The sequence below is a fragment of the Petromyzon marinus genome, unplaced genomic scaffold, assembly GCF_048934315.1.
Source record: "Petromyzon marinus isolate PM22_M1 ecotype Great Lakes invasive population unplaced genomic scaffold, UKy_Petmar_22M1.pri1.0 PM_G_Scaffold_4, whole genome shotgun sequence".
NCBI classification, from domain to species: Eukaryota; Metazoa; Chordata; class Hyperoartia; order Petromyzontiformes; family Petromyzontidae; genus Petromyzon; species Petromyzon marinus.
In genome coordinates, this window is record NW_027422983.1 from 2,291,824 (window position 1) to 2,316,853 (window position 25,030).

Genomic DNA, 25,030 nt, shown 5'->3' on the forward strand with positions numbered 1-25,030 from the left:
GGGGCCAGTCGGGAGGAGACTGTCGCTGCTACGTGCGGTCCCAACTGATGTAGGCGCAGTGTCAATGTTTAAAACATCACTCACATGGACCACGATGGGCTACTCTTTTCACGTAATCGCTGGGGTGGCCTGCGAGATCCGAACCGAATCTCGAACATGCCACCGCCGGGCCATATCACCCCCCCTCCCCTCCCCCCCCTACCCCCCCAAGTTTTATTTTAGTCTGAGTCAACCTAAGGGGATCGTGGCCTCTCACCCGGAGCCTTTCGCGCGCGTTCGCTTTGCTCTTCCGAGCTAACGCGGCAGCAGCCGCTGTCCTCGGGGAGGCGGAGGAGCACCAGCGGGAGGAGCGCGAGGAGGTGGAGCAGACGGCGGTGGAGGAGGTGGAGCAGACGGCGGTGGAGGTGGTGGAGCAGACGGCGGTGGAGGTGCTGGAGCAGATGGCGGTGGAGGTGCTGGAGCAGACGGCGGTGGAGGTGGTGGAGCAGACGGCGGTGGAGGTGCTGGAGCATACGGCGGTGGAGGTGCTGGAGCAGACGGCGGTGGAGGTGGTGGAGGTGCTGGAGTTGACGGAGGGACCCGTGAGAGTCCTGCAGAGCCCAGCTGGAATCTGAGACCCCTTGAGAACCACGCAGGACGACCCCGCTTGCAGCACCCGCTGCTGTTGCTGCTGCTGCTGCTGCTGGTGGTGGAGGTGGTGGACCTGCTGCTGGTGGTGGTGGTAGTGGACCTGCTGCTGCTGCTGTGGCTGCTGCTGGTGGAGGTGGTAGACCTGCTGGTGGTGGTGGTGGACCTGCTGCTGGAGGAGGACCTGCTGCTGCTGGTGGTGCTGGTGGTGCTGCAGGAGGACGATATCGACGAGACTTGGCTGGGAGTCGTCTCGCAGCTCGCCACGCTGCACGGCAGAGAAGAGCTCCGGTGCCGGGGTGCGGAACAACCGGGGGGGCGGCACCGGGGTACGGAGGTACCGGGCCACCGGGCCGCCGCCCCCCCGGTGGCCCGGCGCTCGGCGCTGCGGAAGGAGAAGCACAGGGCAAGAGCGAGCGACCCCCTCTCGATGGGGGGGGGGGGGTAAATGTGTCGGCCTGCTCTTCCACGCTGGCCAAGACGACTCGGGGAGAGGCGGCGGCCACCCCCACGCCTCGGCCCGCCGCACGCGACCTGCCCCGTTGGGCTTCGACTGCCGCGCCACATAGATCGCCACAGAGACCGCGAGTCACTGACAACACACCGCGGTCGCCCTCGTGGGAAACACCAAACAGCGAACAGCGAACACAACACAGCGAACACAACACAGCGAACACAGCACAGCGAATACAGCGAACACAACACAGTGAACACAACACAGCGAACACAGCACAGCCAACACAGCACAGCCAACACAGCGAACACAGCACAGCCAACACAGCGAACACAGCACAGCCAATACAACACAGCGAACACAACACATCCAACACAGCGAACACAACACAGCCAACAGTGAACACAACACAGCCAACACAGCACAGCCAACACAGCGAACACAGCACAGCTAACACAGCGAACACAACACAGTGAACACAGCACAGCCAACACAACACAGCGAACACAACACAGCGAACACAGCACAGCCAACACAACACAGCCAACACAGCAAACACAACACAGCGAACACAGCGAACACAGCACAGCGAACACAACACAGCCAACACAGCAAACACAGCGAACACAACACAGCGAACACAGCGAACACAGCACAGCGAACACAGCACAGCCAACACAGCAAACACAGCGAACACAGCGAACACAACACAGCCAACACAGCCAACACAGCACAACACAGCCAACACAGCAAACACAACACAGCCAACACAGCACAGCGAACACAGCGAACACAACACAGCCAAAACAGCACAACACAGCGAACACAGCCAACACAACACAGCGAACACAGCACAGCCAACACAACACAGCCAACACAGCACAGCGAACACAGCGAACACAACACAACACAGCCAACACAGCGAACACAACACAACACAGCCAACACAGCGAACACAACACAACACAGCCAACACAGCGAACACAACACAGCGAACACAACACAGCGAACACAGCACAGCGAACAGCACAGCAAACACAACACAGCAAACACAACACAGCGAACACAGTGAACACAGCACAGCGAAGACAGCACAGCGAACACAACACAGCCAGCACAGCACAGCCAACACAACACAGCGAACACAGCACAGCCAACACAACACAGCCAACACAACACAGCCAACACAACACAGTGAACACAACACAGCCATCACCGCCCCTCACCGGCTGGCCAGGCCAGGGGTGCCCCGGGGGTCGACCCGGCTCCGAAGGCCCCGCGGGTCCCGGAGGCCGCTGCCGGAGTCTCGCCGGGTCCGTGGAGGCCACGGGTCCCGGAGCGGTCACGGAGCCCCATGGGTCACGTGACCCCCGGGAGCCGGCGTGCAGCCGCTCCGTGGCGCAGGGGATGACGCGGCTCTGTGGTGCATCAGAGGCGTTCACAAGGCACGTCACGTGCATCAGAGGCGTTCACAAGGCTCTGTGGTGCATCAGAGGCGTTCACAAGGCACGTGGTGCATCAGAGGCGTTCAAAAGGCACTGTGGTGCATCAGAGGCATTCACAAGGCACCGTGGTGCATCAGAGGCGTTCACAAGGCACGTCACGTGCATCAGAGGCGTTCACAAGGCACTGTGGTAGATCAGAGGCATTCACAAGGCACCGTGGTGCATCAGAGGCGTTCACAAGGCACGTCACGTGCATCAGAGGCGTTCACAAGGCACGTCACGTGCATCAGAGGCGTTCACAAGGCACTGTGGTACATCACAGGCGTTCACAAGGCACCGTGGTGCATCAGAGGCGTTCACAAGGCACGTCACGTGCATCAGAGGCGTTCACAAGGCATGTCACGTGCATCAGAGGCGTTCACAAGGCACTGTGGTGCATCAGAGGCGTTCACAAGGCACCGTGGTGCATCAGAGGCGTTCACAAGGCACTGTGGTGCATCAGAGGCGTTCACAAGGCACCGTGGTGCATCAGAGGTGTTCACAGGGCACGTCACGTGCATCAGAGGTGTTCTACCAGGACTTTTGCGTGCTGAATGCTGGAATCTGATCCCGCGTCTCCTCCCTCTCCTCCGGCCCTCCCCGCTCACCAGCGGCCTCCCAGACAGCCTCCCCCGGCCCCGGCCCCGACCCCGACCACGACCACTGCCGCCCCCTCCGCGAGGGCTCGCTCCTCCTGGCCCATCCGGGTGCTCAAGCACTCCGCGGACGACGCCGGAGGAGGAGGAGCCGAGTCCCACGCGGAGCCCTCCAAGGTCGCTCGCCCGCTCCACGACGACGACGCCGGGGGGCCGGGGCCCGCGCCGGGGCCTCCCCGCCGCGGCCGTCGTCTTCGTCGCCCCGTGACGCTCCGGGCTCTCGAGGGGGGGTGCGCCGCCAGGAGACTCCGGCGGCGGCGGCGCCCGGCCGACACCGACGCCGGGAATCGGCCCGAGGGTCGCCCCGGAGCGCGGAGACGGCGGCGGAGAGTCGGGGCCGGCGCTCGGCGCTGACGAGGCGGCAGGCGAGGAGGAGGAGGAGGAGGAGAGACGCAGGGAGGCCGCGGTTGGACCGCGTGCGGCGTGGAAGAGACACTTCGACTTTTGGTGGCAGGGCATGGGCAGGAGGGGGAGCAGCAGGAGGGGCGGAGGAGGAGGCGGAGCGAGAGGAGGAGGAGGGGAAGAGGAGGCCGAGGCGGCGATGAAGGCGGAGGAGGAAGAGGAGGAGGTTTTGACCGGGTGGTCGCCGCTAAGCAAGCGGCGGGAGGCTGTGGCGGCGGATTACCCGGCGGGACCGAATCCCGATCCCTGCCCGGGCTCTTCTACCTGCCGCGCTCCTCCGCCTCCTCCGCCTCCTCCGCCGCCGCTGCCGGTGGCGGCAGTCGCGGGCAAGCGGCGCTCGGCCCCGCGTGGGGCGACGTTCCACTTCTTCTCGCTGATGCCGCGGCCGCTGGCTGAGCCGCCACCACCGCCCGCCGGGAGGCGCCGGGGTCGCGCCCTGGAGAAGCAGCGGCAGCGACGGAGACAAATTCAGCAACAATACCGGCAGCAGAGAGCGTCGTCATCGTCGCCCAGCTGTTGGTCGTTCTCGGACGCATCGTCGTCGTCTTCTTCATCGCCGGAGGAGGTGGTGGAGGGTGACGAGGCGAAGGAGCGGAGGGGCGAGGAGGAGGTGGTGGAGGGTAACGAGGTGAAGGAGCGGAGGGACGAGGAGGAGGAGGTGGTGGAGGGTGACGAGGTGAAGGTGCGGTGGGACGAGGAGGAGGTGGTGGAGGGTGACGAGGTGATGGAGCGGAGGGACGAGGAGGAGGTGGTGGAGGGGGACGAGGTGAAGGAGCGGGGGAACGAGGAGGAGGAGGTGGTGGAGTCTACGGGGGGCGTCCGCAGGCTGCTGCTGAAGTTTTGCGCCAGCCGCCTGCAGCCGAGCGTCGACAGAGCACGAGACGATGGGGAGGTGGCGGACAACGAGGAGGAGGAGAACGAGGAGGAGGAGGAGAGGAAGACGAGGAGGAGGAGGAAGAAGAAGAAGAGGAGGAGGAGGAGACTACGGAGATCACGCAGTGCAGCCGATGATGGCGACTGCAAGTCGGGCGACGAGGCGGAGGAGGAGGAGGAGGAGGAGAGGGTGGCGAGTCTCAAGAGGGTGGAGGAGTGCCGGATTCTCAAGCAGATAGACGACATAATGGCTGAGATACCCCAGCTGGAGGGGAGATGCAGGGTGAGGAGGAGCAGATGAGGTGTAGGGTGGTGAGGAGGGGCTGGGTGGTGAGGTGTAGGGTGGTGAGGAGGGGCTGGGTGGTGAGGTGTAGGGTGGTGAGGAGGTGTAGGGTGGTGAGGTGTAGGGTGGTGAGGAGGGGCTGGGTGGTGAGGTGTAGGGTGGTGAGGAGGAGGGTGAGGAGACTCCAGGGCAGCGGGTGAGGGCGTTGGGAGTGGCTCACTCAGTCACTCACTCAGTCACACACTCAGTCACTCACTCAGTCACTCACTCAGACACTCACTCACTCAGACACTCACTCAGTCACTCACTCGCTCACTCAGTCACTCACTCACTCAAACACTCACTCAGTCACTCGCTCAGTCACTCAGTCACTCACTTACTCACTCAGTCACTCACTCAGACACTCACTCAGTCACTCACTCAGTCACTCACTCAGACACTTACTTAGACACTCACTCAGACAGTCACTCACTCAGTCACTCACTCAGACACTCACTCAGACACTCAGTCACTCACTCAGTCACTCAGTCACTCACTCAAACACTCAGTCACTCACTCAGACACTCAGTCACTCACTCAGACACTCAGTCACTCACTCAGACACTCAGACAGTCACTCACTCAGTCACTCACTCAGACACTCAGTCACTCACTTAGTCACTCAGTCACTCACTCAGACACTCAGTCACTCACTCACTCAGACAGTCACTCACTCAGTCACTCACTCAGACACTCACTCAGTCACTCACTCAGTCACTCACTCAGACACTTACTTAGACACTCACTCAGACAGTCAGTCACTCAGTCACTCACTCAGACACTCACTCAGACACTCAGTCACTCACTCAGTCACTCAGTCACTCACTCAGACACTCAGTCACTCACTCAGACACTCATTCACTCAGACACTCACTCAGACAGTCACTCACTCAGTCACTCACTCAGACACTCACTCAGACACTCAGTCACTCACTTAGTCACTCAGTCACTCACTCAGACACTCAGTCACTCACTCAGACACTCAGTCACTCACTTAGTCACTCAGTCACTCACTCAGTCACTCACTCAGACACTCAGTCACTCACTTAGTCACTCAGTCACTCACTCAGACACTCAGTCACTCACTCAGACACTCATTCACTCAGACACTCACTCAGACAGTCACTCACTCAGTCACTCACTCAGACACTCACTCAGACACTCAGTCACTCACTTAGTCACTCAGTCACTCACTCAGACACTCAGTCACTCACTCAGACACTCAGTCACTCACTCAGTCACTCACTCAGACACTCAGTCACTCACTTAGTCACTCAGTCACTCACTCAGACACTCAGTCACTCACTCAGACACTTACTCAGACACTCAGACAGTCACTCATTCAGTCACTCAGACACTCACTCAGACACTCACTCAGACACTCAGTCACTTAGACACGTACTCAGACACTCAGTCACTCACTCAGTCACTCACTCAGACACTCAGTCACTCAGACACGTACTCAGACACTCAGTCACTCACTCAGACAGTCACTCAGTCACTCACTCAGACACTCAGTCACTCAGACACACACTGACACACACACACTGACACACACACACTCAGACACACACTGACACACACACACTGACAAAGCAAAAAACAAAGATCCCCCGTATAGCCTTAACAGACTGTAGGGGCAAGTGCTGTTAGCGAGCACCTATACACACTGACAAAAACCGCCATTCGCCACTAAGTGGCGGTGACGTCACCACGACGCTTGTGCCAGGCTATGTGCACCGTGAGGCCACGTGAAGTGTCGAACGCCCGCTGGCAGGAGGTCACTGGGCAGACCCAGGTGCCACGGGTCGACTGACTGAGATGACTGGCTGATGCACCACCTGTGCCCCCTACTGTGCCAACCTGCTGTGCTTTAGCCACCCGGCGTTCCGCTCGTTGTTGTGAGCGTCGCTCCTCCGCCCTCCGTTGTTGTTGGAGGGCGACTGCCTCCAACTGCCCAGTAGCATCCTTCACGAGCCTCCTCCACAGAGGCCGATCTTGACACCGCTGGTACCAGTCATCGGCAAGTCCACTCAGCTCCACGTCCTCCTGTACCACATCACTCCATCTCTTCTCTAGCCCGTGCCGTGCCCGCTTAGCCCCCTCAATCCGGCCAAACAAAAGCTGTTTCGGCATGCGGTGGCTGGGCATGCGGGCTACATGACCCAGCCATCGCAGCCTTGCCTGCCGGAGGAGCTCACCGATGGGACCCTGCCCAGATCTTTCAAGGATTTGTGAGCTCCTCACACAATCCAGTCTGGTTAAACCCAGGATGGATCGTAGGCAGGCCAGCCTAAATGTTTCTAACCGGCGAAGATGTTCCACCAGGGGGGTCCACGTTTCGCAAGCGTAGAGAAGGGAGGGAATGACCGTGGCCGAGAAGACCTGAAGCTTAGTGCGGAGCGACAGACCAGGTAGCTTCCACACAGCGTTACGCAACCGATGAAAAGATATTGCCGCTCGACTGATTCGGAGTGAGACCTCTGCTGTTAAACTGGAGCCAGTCATAAGCACACTGCCCAGGTATGGGAAACTCTCCACTCTCTCCACAACTGCCCCATCACCGATTGGGAGTTGTGGGGGTGGAGTGTCCGATGGTACAAAATACCCAGGCAGGTGCTTAGTTTTGGTGGGGCTGATGGTAAGGCCCCACCTCTTAGTGGCACGCTCCAGTCTCAGCAGCAGCGTCTCCAACTCCTCCTCTGACTGAGCAGCTATTACCAAATCATCAGCATACATAACGTGGTTGAGCAATAGGGAGCCATCCCTTGACCGCACCCGGGCATCGATTAGCCTCCCATTATATCTGTACCATATGGAGATTCCCCCGGTACAGCTATTGAAGGCTTCACGAACTACGTGGTCAAAATAGATGTTAAATAATGTGGGAGCCAGAGGACATCCCTGTCGCACCCCAAGGTGTACAGGGAATGGCTCTGACTCCCGGCCACGTAGTTTTACCCGGGCCCGCTCACCATCATGAAGGTCCTTAATGATCGTGAGCAGAGGGTCAGGTACTCCAAAAGCACGAAGAACGACCCAGAGCCCAGGCCTACTGATGGTATCATAGGCCTTGACCAGGTCAATAAAGCAGAGATGTAGGTCTTGTTGGAATTCCCTACACCTCTGCTGTAGCAGACGGACAGAAAATATGGCATCTGTGCAGGACCACCCTTTCCTGAAACCGCATTGGGGCTCCGCAAGCCTCTCCTCAGCGTGCCTGGCAAGGCGATGCTGAATAATCCTTGCCAGGACCTTTCCCGGCACACTGAGGAGTGAGATGCCCCTGTAGTTGTTACAGTCTGTGCGGTCCCCCTTCTTAAAAAGGGGGACCACCAGGGCATCCTTCCAATCCTGCGGAACCCGTCCAGTGGTCCAGACTGTTGTTATGATGTCATATAGGGCAGTGTGTGCACAAACGCCACCCTTCCTCAGCATTTCGCTTGGGAGATCATCTCTGCCCGCTGCCTTTCCCGGTCTCAGACTCCGGATCGCCTTCAATACTTCCTCAGCAGATGGAACCTCAGCCAGCCACTCACAGGGGGTGACTTCATCCAATATTTGAGGCACCGCAGCCTCAGCAGGGTCATCCTCACTTTGTGCCACGATGTTTTCCTGGCTGAGGGATTTTCCCTCCCCCAGGACCTCACAGAAATGCTCAGCAAATCTGCGAACCTGTTCCTGGGGGTCGGAAATTGGATCACCGTTTTTCCCCTAATGATGGTAATAGGTGTGGCGCTGCAGGTTACTTTTTTGATGGAGTTAAATAGAGATTTGTGATCACGGGCCACTGAGGCAGACTCCATCTCCTCAGCAACCCGCGACCACCACCCATCCTTGCAGCGCCTCACGGCTCTCCGAACCTCCGAGCGAAGGCTGCGGTAAGCCTCCTCATTCTCTGACGTGGGATTCTGTAGCCGATGACAGTGGGCCTGTCGCTTTTTCTCAACCATCCTGAACAACTCCTCTGTCAGCCAGGGTGTCTGGGGAGGTCTGGACTGCGTACCCAAAGCAGCCATTGCAGCTGCATGAGTCACAGTCCTAAACCTCGCCCATTTACCCTCGACATCAGGAGGAGTCGGGGACGATGCCAATCCCAGCCGCAAGCGATGATGAAATTCTCACTTGCAACTTTCATCAGATAACTGAGACCAGGCCACTTTAGGTTGGAATGGGGTCCTGGGTGTACACCCACCACCGGAGTGGAAGAATGGCAGGCGCATCTTACAGATGACTAGTCAATGGTCAGAGGGCAGATCAGCTCCACGGTAGGTCCTGGTGTCAAGGACATGGGCTCGCATTCGCTGGTCCATCACTATGTAGTCCAGCAGATGTTCTTGCTTGGACCCGGCATGCATCCATGATGTTGTGTGGATGCGCCGATGCCGGAACAGCGTGTTGGTAATTACAAGCCCATGGGCTGCACAAAAATCTAGCAGCCTCCTACCGTTGTTATTGAGCTGATCTGGCCCATGTCCTCCAATCACTCCAGACCAGGTGCCAGTATCATGACCAACTCGGGCATTGAAGTCACCCAACATGATGACTCTATCCCGAGGGGCCACTTTAGCCAGCACCTGTGACAGGAGGTCATAGAAGGCATCTGACTCATCGGCTTTGCCTGCATCCCTCCACGGATGTTCATCTTCGGTGGGGGCATAAGTAACCACGACCACCATTCCTCACCTCCGGTTGATGGGAAGGCGAGCCCAAAGTAGCCTGGGGCTTACAGCTTCCCACACCTCACCGCCACGCTCCCACGCCCCCTTCATTCTTTTGTTCAAAAGAAGACCCACACCCTGTTGTTTGGCAGTCTGCTGCCCCGAGTAGAGGACTGTCCACCCCTCATGGTGGCAGGAGCCAGAGCCGGTCCACCGGACCTCCTGAATGCCGCATAGATCCAGGCGGTACCGGTCCAGCTCCTGACAGAGGAGTGGCAGCCTCTCCTCTGCAGTGAGCGTTCGAACATTCCACGTGGCCACCCGTAGTGGCTTTTCGTTGTTTCTGGAGTAGCCCCGAGGGTAGGTATTCAATCTCCTGGCTCCGCCAATTGGGGTTTGGCCAGGAGACGTCATAGACGCCTGGCCCCCCGGGGCCTCCGGCACAAGCTTAGTTGTTACATATTTCAGTTTAATTCGTGGTTTCGTGGTAATTAATTGAAGGTGAAGGGGTTACCAGCCCCTCGCACCCGCCCAGAGCCCCCGTTTAGCCCCTGTGGTGGACACATATGCCATGAGGGGAGGAGCCAATCAAAATTGGATCTCCCCCCACAGCGCTGTCCACGACAGAGTTGCCCGTCCGGCACCGCGAGGAGGTAGGGGGTTGTTTTGCCGGACACACACACTGACACACACACACCATGATACACACACTAACTGGAGGAGGTGGAGCGTGGTCAACACATCTACGCCTGAAACATTTTAGAAAGAAGCGGAGAATACGGAACAACCCACCTGTTGTCCATTTCGATTTCTGCGTTGCCTCTAATCTTCAGTCTTGCTGTGTATCCACCGTCTGCTGGAGCTCGCCTTCTATAGCGAGGATATCCATCATCTCCAGTTTGTGTGTCTTTAATAAATTGTCTCGGATATTTCTTGCTGCTCTCTATGTCCCCTTCATACATGCTTCTGCATTGACATTAAGGTTTCCGCATGGCCCATGAATCATATTTTCGGTCACTACTGCAAACAGATTTTGGGTCTTCCTCTGGATTTGGAAACTTGACAGATATAACATCGATTTGGATTAGATTATTTTTTTTCTTTCAGCCAGATTAAAATATGAGCGTGGGGAAGTCATCTACAGCATTAGACGTCCTTTGCTGGTGCCAAAATATAATAATAATAGGGTTTTTCCCCTTTTTTCTGGCAACACAACTGAAACCTTTTTACAAGGATTCATGTTACAGCATTAACCACAATACCTGCAGTCAAAATGCAAACAAAACACGCCGCATTATGATAATATATGTGGCATTGTCTTTGAAACCGATTGGTCCACACCAAGGGACGGCTTTCTTGAGAGCCTCGACCCAATTGGTGCTCGACCAGAGGACGCCAAAAGGTTTCAGTTTTGTTTCCAGACAAAAAGGGGAAACCCCTATGATGTGGAAGTCCTCGCTTCTGCCACTCAGTTGAGTACATCCAGCATCTTGATTCTCCAAAAAACACGACTCTCAGTGAATGCTCTCGATGAATTTAACTTGCTTTTGTCTGAACACCCTGGCTGTGAAGTCGTATCGACGGCTGGGTGTCTGGCCGAATGAAAGTTTTTATTATTTTTGTTTTATCTCAGGCCAAGTTGGATTACATGTAAAGGTAATAAATAAGTCGGGGACATCCATACGCTCGAACGTATGACATGGCACCTTGAGCATATTCGTGCATGCGTCTAGGGCTTCCTGTGAACGTAGCAGACGCCTAGATGTTACAAGGGGGGGGGGGATGATGTAGCGCCATTGTTGGGCTGTATGCGTATTACCACGGGAGCTGACCTGTAATAGCGGACATGCGTCAGCAGGGGGTGGTGTACAGACCAGGTGGGACGAACAGGGCCCCCAGACCCCAAGAGGGGGGGGGGGGGCTGGGGGATGTTCCAGGGCCCCCTAGAGAGTCCCAGAAGGCTTGGCCAGGGGCGGAGAGACCCTGGAACGGGGATAAAAGCCGGACCCCTGAACGGGTTTGGCGGTCCTCGTCCACCTGAAGCTCTGAAGAAAACTCTGAGCGCTACCCTGAAGACCCTGAAGCGAAGAGCCCAGTGACCCTGGCTAGGGTCGGGTTCAGACATAACCAGTGTAGGGTTAGCGCTAGAACCAGGGTTAGCGCTAGAACCAGAGTAAGGGCACCTTAGTGTGGAGGGACTACCTCCTGAGGTTATCGGCTGTGAGGGGTCGTCACCCCTCTGTGTTGTGGTTCCCTTGTTGAATAAACGTGTTGCCTCCAGCGAACCGTCTCGCCTCATCTTGGACCCACTGCACGTGTAACCTGTGGTAATCAAACCTCTTGTCGCAAAAAATTAGCGGCGTGCGAACATGAAAGGTGTTAACGAAGTAAAAATAAATTTTGATTTTAAGCTTTCGTGACTGCTAGGAATTCATGTTCTTGGTTCTTTCGGTAAAGTCACCACGTAGAAGGGAAACAATAAAATAATAAAAACATAAAACAATACAATTCTCACGACGTTTCAACTGCAACACAAGCAATCGTCGTCAGGTGTGAAAACCACAAGAAAAATAATAAAAATATAAAATAAAAATTCTCACGTTTCGACTGCAACACAAGCAATCATCATCAGGTGTGAAAACCACAGCAAGAAAATTTGAAAAAAGTGGCGTTTTTTAACGTTAGCACCACGGAGAGCGATTTGACAGTCATTCAGATGGACGAGCCCATCTATGTTTGGGATAGAGGAGGGGGGAGACGAAAATAATGGATGCGGTCTGAAAGCCACCATAAGTGTGAACAATCATTTAAGACCCGAAATGGTTCATCAAATCCTTCCAACGATTGCTAAGCCAGAATTCCTTCCTCTCGGTTGAAATTGTCTCTGTGTATGTGGATAGCCTCATGAACGAATCTCTCATGGTAGCCAGATGGATTGCAAAGAACCTCCGTCTTGGAGAAGTCAATGTCATGTGAGCCTACTGAATTATAACAGTGATCTGCCACGGCCGAGGTGTTGGTCCTACCGTTTTTTAGGTCTGCATTCTGTTCACGAATGAGGTCCGAGACATGTTGTTTGGTTTCTCCAATGTAACTACTACCACAGAGGCAACTTATTTTGTAGACGCCAGGGTACTGTATGTCCGGAATCACATCTTTTACAGATGGAACCAGATCACGGATTTTATGTAATGTGTTGAAACGGACCTGGATCTTGTCTTTAAAGATTTTGGAGATCTTTTTTGTGATCCCCGCAATGTAGGGTAAAGTGATGGTTTTGAAAGTCTCCTCAAGAGGGTCCTTCTTCATGGTTGGAGTGATAGCTTTGCGGATTGTGTAGTCGGAGTAACCATTAGCCTTAAGAGCTTGGTGTACGTGCTTGAGTTCACTGGCTATGTGTTCCTGGTCGGATATGCATTGGGCTCTATGGTGCAGAGTCTTGATGAGGGAATTCTTCTGGGATGGATGGTGGTGGGAATCCGGTTTCAGGAAAGCATCCGTATGGGTAGCTTTCCCATAGACAGAGTGGCTCATTGAACCATCAATTTTTTTTCCAATTCCCCTTTACAGTAAAATTGTAGACACGGCATAATATATACTTCTGAATCTTTATTTTTACCAACATTTAAAAAAAAATTCTCCGTTAAGGCAAAATTCTGAAATATTGGATTTTTTACAAAGCCTTGTGAATTCACCTTGTATCTGAACAAGTTAAATTTGTGCAAATATTTGTTTTCAAACGTAAAAATAACAAAGACATTGCTTACAAATATCAGCTCTATGTTTTCAAGTAAATACATTTTGGGTAGTGAATAAATTATAGTCTAAATAAGCTACACATGACGAATTGTAGGCAATTATAGTTATAATCAAATACATTTTTAAACAATCACGTGGTCCCTGTAGTCGCCGTTAGAGACAATCAGCTTGAAACAGTTTATCAACATATATACGAATACATTGATTCGAATAAGCAGAGTTAATTTCCTATTTATGGCATGCCAGTTATGTGTCAGTTTTCGATATAAACATCACCTTATAAAAGAATAACATTTAAAATACGCACAGACAAGTATTCATTCGTAATTATTGACAGGCACATTAACAAAATTGAATTACTGCAGTGAAATTGACTGCATCAGGTTACATCGTATTAACAAGAAGCTATTTTAAGAATACGCACCGCCTGCTTAACTGTATGTACAACAAACTATTGTAGTGTCATTCAAAACGAGTAGGCCATTGCATGCTTGCATCTGGGTCAAAATGTAGCAAATTCTAAACATTGCCAACAAATAATAGATCACGGAGTTTAAATCGCAACACAAACAATCGTCATCAGGTGGGACAACCACAGCAGCAAGAAGACAAAACTGCTGAAGTAGGCGCCTACTTCAGCGTCTTCTTCTTGCTGTGGTTGTCCCACCTGATGACGATTGCTTGTGTTGTGATCTAAACGCCGTGATCTGTTATGTTTCTACCCACGTGGTGACTTTACCGAAATAACTAGAGAGTGTGGATTCCTGCAGTCACAAAAGCTTCGAATCAAGATTGCCGACAAACTACACAACTGAGATGATGCATCAATCATCGCCCCCTACTGACAGGCTCTTGTCCACATGCAGGCCGGTGCAGGGCCACCACCTTGTGCCACACAGGGGCAGCTGCTACTTGGGGATGCTCTTCGAGCATCTCAGACGAGATACGAAACTCCGAGTTGCCGAGGCGATTAAGCAAGCACCATGTAAAAGCAATTATCATTAGAACATCGTGAATGCTTGGGAGCTTATTGGCTCTCGCTCTTGGTCAGAGATTGACCCAACCCACAGGTCCACAAAGACTGGCCGCTCGCTCTTACTCTGCAGGTTGAACCTAGAAATTGAGTGTTCAACTTCACATTCTTGTCATTAAAGGCCTGTGACAAAGGTGCATATATTGTAGCCACATCGTCTCTGGCTTACACATCTACCGGGTCTCCACTTGACTTTGGATTGTCTTGGAAGTCCACCCACACCTCCACTTCCACAAACTGCTGGGAGTTGCCTCACTCTGCCTCACAGTCAGAATTCTTCTCCTGCTTCACGTTGCCTCCATCGATGTGAAGGTCCCATTTTGGAGTTGAATCTTCATCTTCACATTTCACCATCACTTCTTCCCTCTTCACCATCACTTCTTCCCTCTTCACCATCACCTCTTCATATTTCACCTCGATACCTTTAAAAGTGTCCAAGCTAGGATTTTCTTCCGGTTCGTGTTTCATGAGGGATGGGCTCATGGTGGCACTTTGACTTTCACAAGCTGATTTCAGACTCCACTCCTTGTGGATCTTCTGATGCTTCTGTGTTCTCTGGTGTACTTGAAGATGTGATGACTGTGAAAACGCCTTCCCACACAGAGTGCACTTGAAGGGTTTCTCTCCTGTGTGTATTCTCAGGTGTTTTTTAAGAACAGATGACAGTGAAAATGCCTTCCCACACACAGTGCACTTGAAGGGTTTCTCTCCCGTGTGTGTACTCTGGTGTCGTTGCAGATTTGATGAATGTGCAAACGCCTTCCCACACACAGTGCACCTGAAGGGTTTCACTCCCGTGTGTGTTCTCTGGTGTCTTTGCAGATTTGATGAATGTGCAAACGCCTTCCCACACACAGTGCACTTGCAGGGTTTCTCTCCTGTGTGTGTTCTCTGGTGATTTTTAAGAACAGATGACTGTGAAAATGCCTTCCCACACAAAGTGCATTTGAATGGTTTCTCTCCCGTGTGTGTACTCTGGTGTACTTTAAGATGTGATGAATGTGCAAACATCATCCTGCACAAAATGCACCTGAAGGGTTTCTCTCCTGTGTGTATTCTCTGGTGTGTTTTAAGAACAGATGACAGTGAAAATGCCTTCCCACACACAGTGCACTTGAAGGGTTTCTCTCCCGTGTGTGTTCTCTGGTGTCTTCGCAGATTTGAGGAATGTGCAAACGACTTCCCACACACAGTGCACCTGAAGGGTTTCTCTCCTGTGTGTGTTCTCTGGTGTTTTTTAAGAACTGATCGCCATGCAAATGCCTTCCCACACACAGTGCACTTGAAGGGTTTCTCTCCTGTGTGAGTTCTCTGGTGCTGTGTCAAATTTCCAGTCCGATCCGTGCTGTATGCACGCTGGTCGCATTGTTGACTTGTCATACCGAGCTGCGCTGAGTGCATTTGCTCCATCAGACCAATTCTGCAGAGGAAGCGTCAGAGGAAGTGTCAGCTGCAGATAGAAAAAAATAATATCCACACCATCTAGTATCGAGGCACAGAGGAATGCATATATAGTCACATGTGACTTACACGTCTATACTTATTCATATATTCATGATGTTGTAAAAAGTTTCCCAAATTCATCACAGGGCTGTTATGGCACACAATGAGAGGGCAAATGGTTATAAACATGCCTGGAAGCCCTCGTATCTTCAAAATGAATGTTCACCAAAAACTCCGAGCATACGATTTCGGCTGTCTGGCTACAAAAGGAATATTTATGAAAGCTAAATTCAGCTGACATAGCAAAGGGTGTTGAAAACAATACTATTTGTGTTATGCAGAAATTCATAAATTAATGTTCAATTGCAACTTAGAGGTGTGAATCCAGGCTCAGATGTCCTTGAATGCTGGGATGAACAGTTCCGACTTCAGCTGCATGTGTGTGCTGTGTTAACTTCCTGTTTCCATTCTTACAAAAAGGTCCAGAGGAAAACAAAAGTAAACTATTGTTATGCTATAACCTCCGTGTTCAACAGAGTTAATAGACGTTACTGCAAACAGTCACACTGTCACTGGGTAAACAGGCGGTGACGTGTCTAGAATCACGCCTGGCTACCTTCATCTGCTTGGCATGAATGCTTCCTCACTCCGCCAAGTAATTAATTGAGGATCAACGAACATAGCCGAGGCTAACTAGAGTTTGCGTGTCTCTCTCCGTGGTGAGATGTTAACTACCTCACCTGGTATACAGGAAGTCGTGGGTTCGATCCCGACCCTGATGCCTGCTGTATATTTGGAGTTTGCGAGTCTCTCCGCTGAGTGTCTTTGACCGATAGACATTGACACACGTATTCTTGTTGATTTCGGTAAAATTACGTAGATAGTAAATAACAATAACAGATAATACAATTACATTAAATAAAGACCACTTGTGTTGCGATCAAAACGACGTGAGTTTTTTTGCTTTATTTGGAATTATTAATTTATTTTATTGTTATTTTTATTTAACTTTATATCTACGTGACTTTACCGAAAGAACCAAGAATATTAATTCCTGCAGTCACCAAAGTTTTAAGTCAAAACATTCACACACGTTGACAAAGCCTCACCTTGTGTTGTTGTGGGCAGGTCGCTTCTGATGACAAGAGCGGTATAGCAGCTCAAGCGGGCTTGGCCTGGTGAAAAAGAAAATAAAAACTGCGTGAATATTTACAATAAAACAAAGTTTCAAAGTAGCGAGCCGGGTGATGACAAATTAAACTTAAGCGAGATAATTAAAGTGAACGCAATCAGGCGAGGGCAGGAGGCAAGGCCCCGCGTGGCTAGGCCCCGCGTTGTAAAGTTCCAACCTGGACATCGATTCCCATGCTCGCTGCTACTCAACTGACATCCCTACGAGAGAGCGAGGCTCTACCTTGGTAAACAACAACAACCACCACAATGAGAATTTCTCACCTCGGATTTCAGTTATCGCTTCCTGTTACCTCGTGACGTCACGCGGTAGCAGGTGACGTGACGTCACTTCCGGGGTACGAGACACGCTCCTCCCACAATAGTGACTGTGCGCGTACATGTAATATTTTGTCTGAGGGTCACACATTGAATAAGTGATGTTAGGACAAAGTGTGTGTGTGTTTGGAAGTAACCTGTACAGAGAACTCAGGTGAGAGCCGTTGTTCCTGTGATACAGGTCAAAGGGTACTTTTGTGTTTCACGAAGCGTCTGCCTCTGGAGCAACTCATCGTCTTTGAAATAGGGAGCACGCTCGGATCATTCATCAGTTACAAGGCATACCACTTGAAAGTTACACGTATAGGAGGAGGTACATTCTCTACAACACGAATTGTAGTTTTGTCTTACGTGTTGACGTATATTTTGTCTAACTGGGACTAGAAATGCACCTTGCTGATTCACGTCTGGATGTTCACAACCATCGGTTGAAGCAAACCCCACTGCTGTTGTTGAGACGCTGTGCACCAATAATGGTCCAACACATTGACGGCCTTCAGGCCAGGAAAGTCACAATATTTGCACATGAAGGACGAATTCACGCAAGCACCCGGTGCTCCGTTTTGAAGTTTTAAAATGAAACATCTTTGAATTGTGTTGTGTTTTGAATTAGATGATTTTATTTCTTCATTAAAAGCTTGTATCAATTTACATGTGGAAGACTTCATTGAAAAGGACATTTCGTTTGAATTTTCTCTCGTCATTAAGTAGATGGCCTTGCCGGGGGTTCGGTTCAATGTGGACACACACAGTGTACACACACAGTGTACACACACAGTACACACAGTGTATACAGTGTACACACACAGTGTACATACACACCGTATACACAGTGTACACACACAGTGGACACAGTGTATACACAGTGTACACACACAGTGGAAAATGAATCTAAATCAACTTAAACTCCAACTCTGTGACGTCACCACTCTTAATTACCTCATCGGCGTGAATCGCCAGGGTGAGGTGTACCTCGCTAGTGACGTTATGTCACCAAGGTATTCATCCCTCCCCTGTCCACCGCGCTCTTGAGCGTGACGTCACCTCCGCTTGGGTCACTGCCGATATCGCTCCAGTGGCAATCCTTATTTGGGCAAAGCTAAGCCCAGTGACTGGTGGCTCATTAACATAATGTATCCGTTAAAGCCGTCGCAAGTTTATTGCGACGGGTTCAGCGCCCACGCCCCCACCCCTCGACATATTGGCCGGCCTCATTAACATAATTTATTCAGTTAGAGAGCCGCTCGTGGGAGGGAAGTGACCTCATACTACTTCCTGCTGTCGCGAGGTAACAGGAAGCTGCCGTGTGCGCGCTTGCACTGAAATCCGAGGTGAGAAATTCTCATCGTTGTGGTGGTGGTCGTTGTTGTTGTTTACCAAGGTAGAGCCTCTCTCTCGTAGGGATGTCAGTTGAGTAGCAGCGAGCATGGGAATCGATGTCCAGGTTGGAACTTTACAACGCGGGGCCTAGCCACGCGGGGCCTTGCCTCCTGCCCTCGCCTGATTGCATTCACTTTAATTGTCTCGCTTAAGTTTAATTTGTCTTCACCCGGCTCGCCACTTTGAAACTTTGTTTTATTGTAAATATTCACGCAGTTTTTATTTTCTTTTTCACCAGGCCAAGCCCGCTTGAGCTGCTATACCGCTCTTGTTATCAGAAGCGACCTGCCCACAACAACACAAGGTGAGGCTTTGTCAACGTGTGTGAATGTTTTGACTTAAAACTTTGGTGACTGTAGGAATTAATATTCTTGGTTCTTTCGGTAAAGTCACGTAGATAGGAAATAAAAATTAAATTAAATGAAAAATTTAAAATAAAGCAAAAAACCCACGAGGTTTCGATTGCAACACAAGTGGTCTTTATCTTATTGAATTTAATGTTATTTTTATTTTCTATCTACGTGACTTTACTGAAAGAACCAACAATACGTGTGTCAATGTCTATCGGTCAAAGACGCTAAGCGCGTGCCGCTGTTGACTCTGAATGTGTGGAGGGGAACACCTTCACCACGGGGAGAGAGAGACAGAGACACGGATAGCCTCGGCTATGTTGATGATCCTCGATTCATTACTTGGTGGAGTGAGGAAGAATTAATGCTGAGCAGATGAAGGTGGCCAGGCATGGTTCTGGTCACACCACCACCTGTTTACTCATGGCAGTGTGTGACAGTGTCAAGTTTGTGTTTGCAGTAAAGTCTATTAACTCTGTTGAACACGAGGATATATAAAAACAATAGTTTATTTTTGTTTTCCTCAGGAACTCTTTATACGAATGGAAACAGGAGGTGAACACAGCACACACATTCCGCTGAAGTCGGAACTGTTCATCCCCAGCATTCAAGGACATCTGAGCCTGGATTCACACCTGAGTTGCGATTGAACGTTAATTAATGCATTTCTGCATAACACAAATAGTATTGTTTTCAACACCCTTTGCTATGTCAGCTGAATTTAGCTTTCCTAAATATTCCTTTTATAGTCAGCCGAAATTGTGTGCTTAGAGTTTTGGGTTAATATTCATTTTGAAGATATGAAGGCTTCCAGGCATATTAATGACATTTTCCCTCTCACTGTGTGCCATAGCAGCCCGTGGAGAGAAACCCTTCAGGTGCACTCTGTGCATGAAGGCGTTTGCACGTTCATCAAATCTGATGAATTTGGGAAACTTTTTCACTACATCATGAATATATTAATAAGTATAGACGTGTAAGTCACGTGTGCATTCCTCTGTGCCTGACGTGTAGATGGTGTGGATATTCTTTTTTTCTGTCTGCAGCTGACGCTTCCTCTGCAGAATTAGTCTGATGGAGCAAAGGCACTCAGCGCAGCTCGGTACGACAAGTCAACAATGCGACCAGCGTGCATACAGCACGGACCGGACTGGAAATTTGACACGGCACCAGAGAAGTCACACAGGAGAGAAACCCTTCAAATGTACTGTGTGTAAAAAGGCATTTGCATGGCCATCAGTTTTTCAGAACCACCAGAGAACACACACGGTAGAGAAACCCTTCAGGTGCACGATGTGCGGGATGGCGTTTGCACAGTCATGTAATGTTGTAATACACCAGAGAACACACACGGGAGAGAAACCCTTCAAGTGCAGTGTGTGTGGGAAGGCATTTGCACATTCATCTGCTCTTAAAAAACACCAGAGAACACACACAGGAGAGAAACCCTTAAAGTGTACTTTGTGCGGCAAGGCGTTTTCAGATTCATGTCATCTTGTAACACACCAGAGAACACACACGGGAGAGAAACCCTTCAAGTGCACTGTGTGCGTGAAGTCATTTGCACATTCATCTGCTCTTGTAAAACACCAGAGAACACACACGGGAGAGAAACCCTTCAGGTGCACGATGTGCGGGATGGCGTTTGCACATTCATATAATCTCGTATTACACCAGAGAACACACACGGGAGAGAAACCCTTCAAGTGCAGTGTTTGTGGGAAGGCATTTTCACGGTCATCTGCTCTTAAAACACACCAGAGAACACACACGGGAGAGAAACCCTTCAGGTGCACTGTGTGTGGGAAGACATTTTCAGATTTATCTACTCTTAAAAAACACCAGAGAACACACACGAGAGAGAAACCATTCAAGTGCACTGTGTGTGGGAAGGCATTTCCAGATTCATCTAATCTTCAAAGACACCAGAGAACACACACGGGAGAGAAACCCTTCAAGTGCACTGTGTGTGGGAAGACATTTTCAGATTCATCTGCTCTTAAAACACACCAGAGAACACACACGGGAGAGAAACCCTTCAGGTGCAGTGTGTGTGGGAAGACATTTTCAGATTCATCTACTTTTAAAAAACACCAGAGAACACACACGGGAGAGAAACCCTTCAGGTGCAGTGTGTGTGGGAAGGCATTTTCACAGTCATCTGCTCTTAAAACACACCAGAGAACACACACGGGAGAGAAACCCTTCAAGTGCAGTGTGTGTGGGAAGGCATTTTCAGATTCATCTCATCTTCAAAGACACCAGAGAACACACACAGGAGAGAAACCCTTCAAGTGCACTGTGTGTGGGAAGACTTTTTCAGATTCATCTACTCTTAAAACACACCAGAGAACACACACGGGAGAGAAACCGTTCAAGTGCAGTGTGTGTGGGAAGGCATTTTCAGATTCATTTGCTCTTAAAACACACCAAAGAACACACACGGGAGAGAAACCCTTCAAGTGCAGTGTGTGTGGGAAGACATTTTCATGGTCATCTGCTCTTAAAAAACACCAGAGAACACACACGGGAGAGAATGCCTTTAAGTGCAGTGTGTGTGGGAAGGCATTTTCAGATTCATCTCATCTTCAAAGACACCAGAGAACATACACGAGAGAGAAACCCTTCAAGTGCAGTGTGTGTGGGAAGACATTTTCGGATTCATTTGCTCTTAAAACACACCAGAGAATACACACGGGAGAGAAACCCTTCAAGTGCACTGTGTGTGGGAAGGCATTTTCACGGTCATCTGCTCTTAAAAAACACCAGAGAACACACATGGGAGAGAAACCCCTCAAGTGCAGTGTGTGTGGGAAGGCATTTGCAAATTCATCAAATCTTCAAGTACACCAGAGAATGCACAAGCATCAGAAGATCCACAAGGAGTGGAGTCTGAAATCAGTTTGTGAAAGTCAAAGTGCCACAATAAGCCCATCCCTCATGAAACACGAACCGGAGGAAAATCCCAGCTTGCACACTTTTAAAGGTATCGAGGTGAAATATGAAGAGGTGATGTTGAAATGTGAAGAAGTGAAGGTGAAATGTGAAGAAGTGATGGTGAAGAGTGAAGAAGTGAAGGTGAAATGTGAAGATGAAGATTCAACTCCAAAATGGGACCTTCACATCGATGGAGGCAACGTGAAACAGGAGGAGAATTCTGACTGTGAGGCAGAGCGAGGCAACTCCCAGCAGTTTGTGGAAGTGGAGGTGTGGGTGGACTTCCTCCGAGACAATACAAAGTCAAGTGGAGACCCGGTAGATGTGTAAGCCTGAGATGATGTCGCTCTAATAGATGCACCTTTGTCACAGGCCTTTAATGACAGGAATGTGTAGTTGGACACTCAGCTCCTAGGTTCAACCTGCAGAGTAAGGGCGGCCAGTCTTTGTGGACCTATGGATTGGGTAGATCTTTAACCAGGAGTGAGAGACAATAAGCCGCCAAGCATTCACTATGTTATCATAATTGCATTTACTCGGTGCTTGCTTAACCGCCTCAGCAACTCGGACTTTTGTGTCGTACCTCGTCTGAAACACTCGAAGGAGCATCCCCAAGTAGCAGCTGCCCCTGTGTGGCACAAGGTGGTGGCCCTGCACCGGCCTGCATGTGGACAAGAGCCTGTCAGTAGGGGGCGATGATTGATGCGTCATCTCAGTTGTGTAGTTTGTAGGCAATCTTGATTCGAAGCTTTCGTGACTGCAGGAATCCACACTCTTGAGTTATTTTGGTAAAGTCACCACGTGGGTAGAAACATAACAGATCACGGCGTTTAGATCACAACACGAACAATCGTCATCAGGTGGGACAACCACAGCAAGAGAAACTGCTGAAGTAGTAGGCGCCTACTCCAGCAGTTTCTTCTTCTTGCTGCTGTGCTTGTCCCACCTGATGACGATTGCTTGTGTTGCCATCGAAACGCCGTGATCTATTATTTGTAGCGTAATGTTTAGAATTTGCTACATTTTGACCCAGACGCCAGCATGCAACGGCCTACTCGTTTTGAATGACGCAACAATAGTACGTTGTATATACACTGTTAAGCAGACGGTGCGTATTTGTAAAATAACATCTTGTTAATACGATGTAACGTGATGCAGTCAATTTCGCTGCAGTAATTCAATTTTGTTAATATGCCCGTCAATGATTTAGAATGAATACCGTGTCTGATTGTGCGCGTGCATGTAACATTTTGTCTGAGGGTCAAACTTTGAATAAGTGATGTTAGGACAAAGTGTGTGTGTGTGTTTTGGAAGTAACCTGTACAGAGAAGTCAGGTGAGACCCGTTGTTCTTGTGATACAGGTCAAAGGGTACTTTTGTGTTTCACGAAGCATCTGCCTCTGGAGCAACTCATTGTCTTTGAAATAGGGAGCACGCTCGGATCATTCATCAGTTACAAGGCATACCACTTGAAAGTTACACGTATAGGAGGAGGTACATTCTCTACAACACGAATTGTAGTTTTGTCTTACGTGTTGACGTAGATTTTGTCTAACTAGGACTAGAAATGGTCCTTGGTGATTGACGTCTGGATGTTCGTAACCATCGGTTGAAGCAAACCCCACTGCTGTTGTTGAGACGCTGTGCACCAATAAGGGTCCAACACATTGACGGCCTTCAGGCCAGGAAAGTCACAACATTTGCACACGAAGGACGCATTCACGCAAGTACTCCATGCTCCGTTTTGAAGTTTTAAAATGAAACATTTGAATTGTGTTGTGTTTTGAATTAGATAATTTGTATTTCTTCATTAAAAGCTTGTATCAATTTACATCTGGAAGACTTCATTGAAAAGGACATTTCGTGTGAATTTTCTCTCGTCGTTAAGTAGATGGCCTTGCCGGGGGTTCGGTTCGATGCTGATTTTCACCTGTTTGGGATTGCGGGATCGAGATAAGGCGACACGGAGCTGGCCGTGCGAGAAGACCGCCGTCTGCAGATCGATTCCAACGTAATCGAACATCTGTCCCTGCGCCTCTGTCGTCCATGCAGGGGGTGCGTAGGTTTGCAGCGCCCCCTGGGTAGGTAGAGGAATGGGGTTGGAGAGTATACACAACTTGCATTTCTAGTAATTTCAACAATTTATGGGCATGCGCATCATTAACAGTATCCTGATTGATGAGCAAAACAAAATCGCAATTTAATCGTGAATCTATTGTCATAAATGAGTCTGAAATATGAATAGTCATGCTCAAAACTGCATTCCTATTGTTATAAAAAATCATTGTACCCCCATTCATGATGACAATTCCAATATGGTCATTATGATGCTCAGAATTACACATATTCTCAGAATCATGAACATTTATTAAAACAGCAGTGTGCTCAAAATGCTCATTTAACAATTTCAACATGTACACAATCAATTCCAAGATTCTAATCAAAGTAAGTCCTATGTATCGTGGTGTTTTCATGCTTATACATTATTGCGCGCCCCCCCCCCCCCCCCCAAAATATACAAAAGTCTATTTTTATAATGTTTGCATGGTGTACAGTCTGGAAATTACCCACATGGCAAATTTCAAGCTTGGTGCGTGTCGGGAAGTTCGCTAAACAATTTGAACAGACGCACACATTCACAACTTTGCCTTTGATATATATGGAGATTGGTAATAAATTGTTAATTTAACTACTTTCATGTTGACGGATTGGAAATAGGAATAGCACTGGCTCACCACGGGGCTTATCGCGTGGTATCTGGGCACTTTATTTGAAACGTAAACTCCACAGTTTGTGAGTACAATTCCTTGCAAGTTGCGTCCACAGACACAGACAGACAGACCGACAATGACGCTTCTAGGTAAGAGTAAGAAATGAATCTACGTGTCGAGGAGAGACGAGAGAGCCAAGAGGTCACCTCGGGAGACGGGGCAGCGCGTCAACCTTAGTCACGTGACTGAAGGAGTGTGGGCGTGCCGTGCGTAAGTGTGTGTACTGTGTGTGTGTGTGCCGTGTGTGTGTACTGTGCGTGTGTGTGTACCGTGCGTGTTTGTGCACCGTGTGTGTGTTGTTGTATATATAGGTGTTATGAAAATTGATGAAAATAATGAAAATTAAATGAAATTTGAGATGTGCATAATT

General features: G+C 50.1%; 1 protein-coding gene across 1 annotated transcript; it reads left to right on the forward strand.

Moving 5' to 3' along the window:
* The first annotated feature begins 19,912 nt into the window (after positions 1–19,912).
* Positions 19,913–22,740, forward strand: LOC142916530 (uncharacterized). The gene has a single exon (XM_076061658.1). It carries the CDS (start codon positions 20,027–20,029, stop codon positions 22,217–22,219), a length of 2,193 nt encoding a protein of 730 aa, XP_075917773.1. The 5' UTR covers positions 19,913–20,026; the 3' UTR covers positions 22,220–22,740.
* The last annotated feature ends 2,290 nt before the right edge of the window (positions 22,741–25,030 follow it).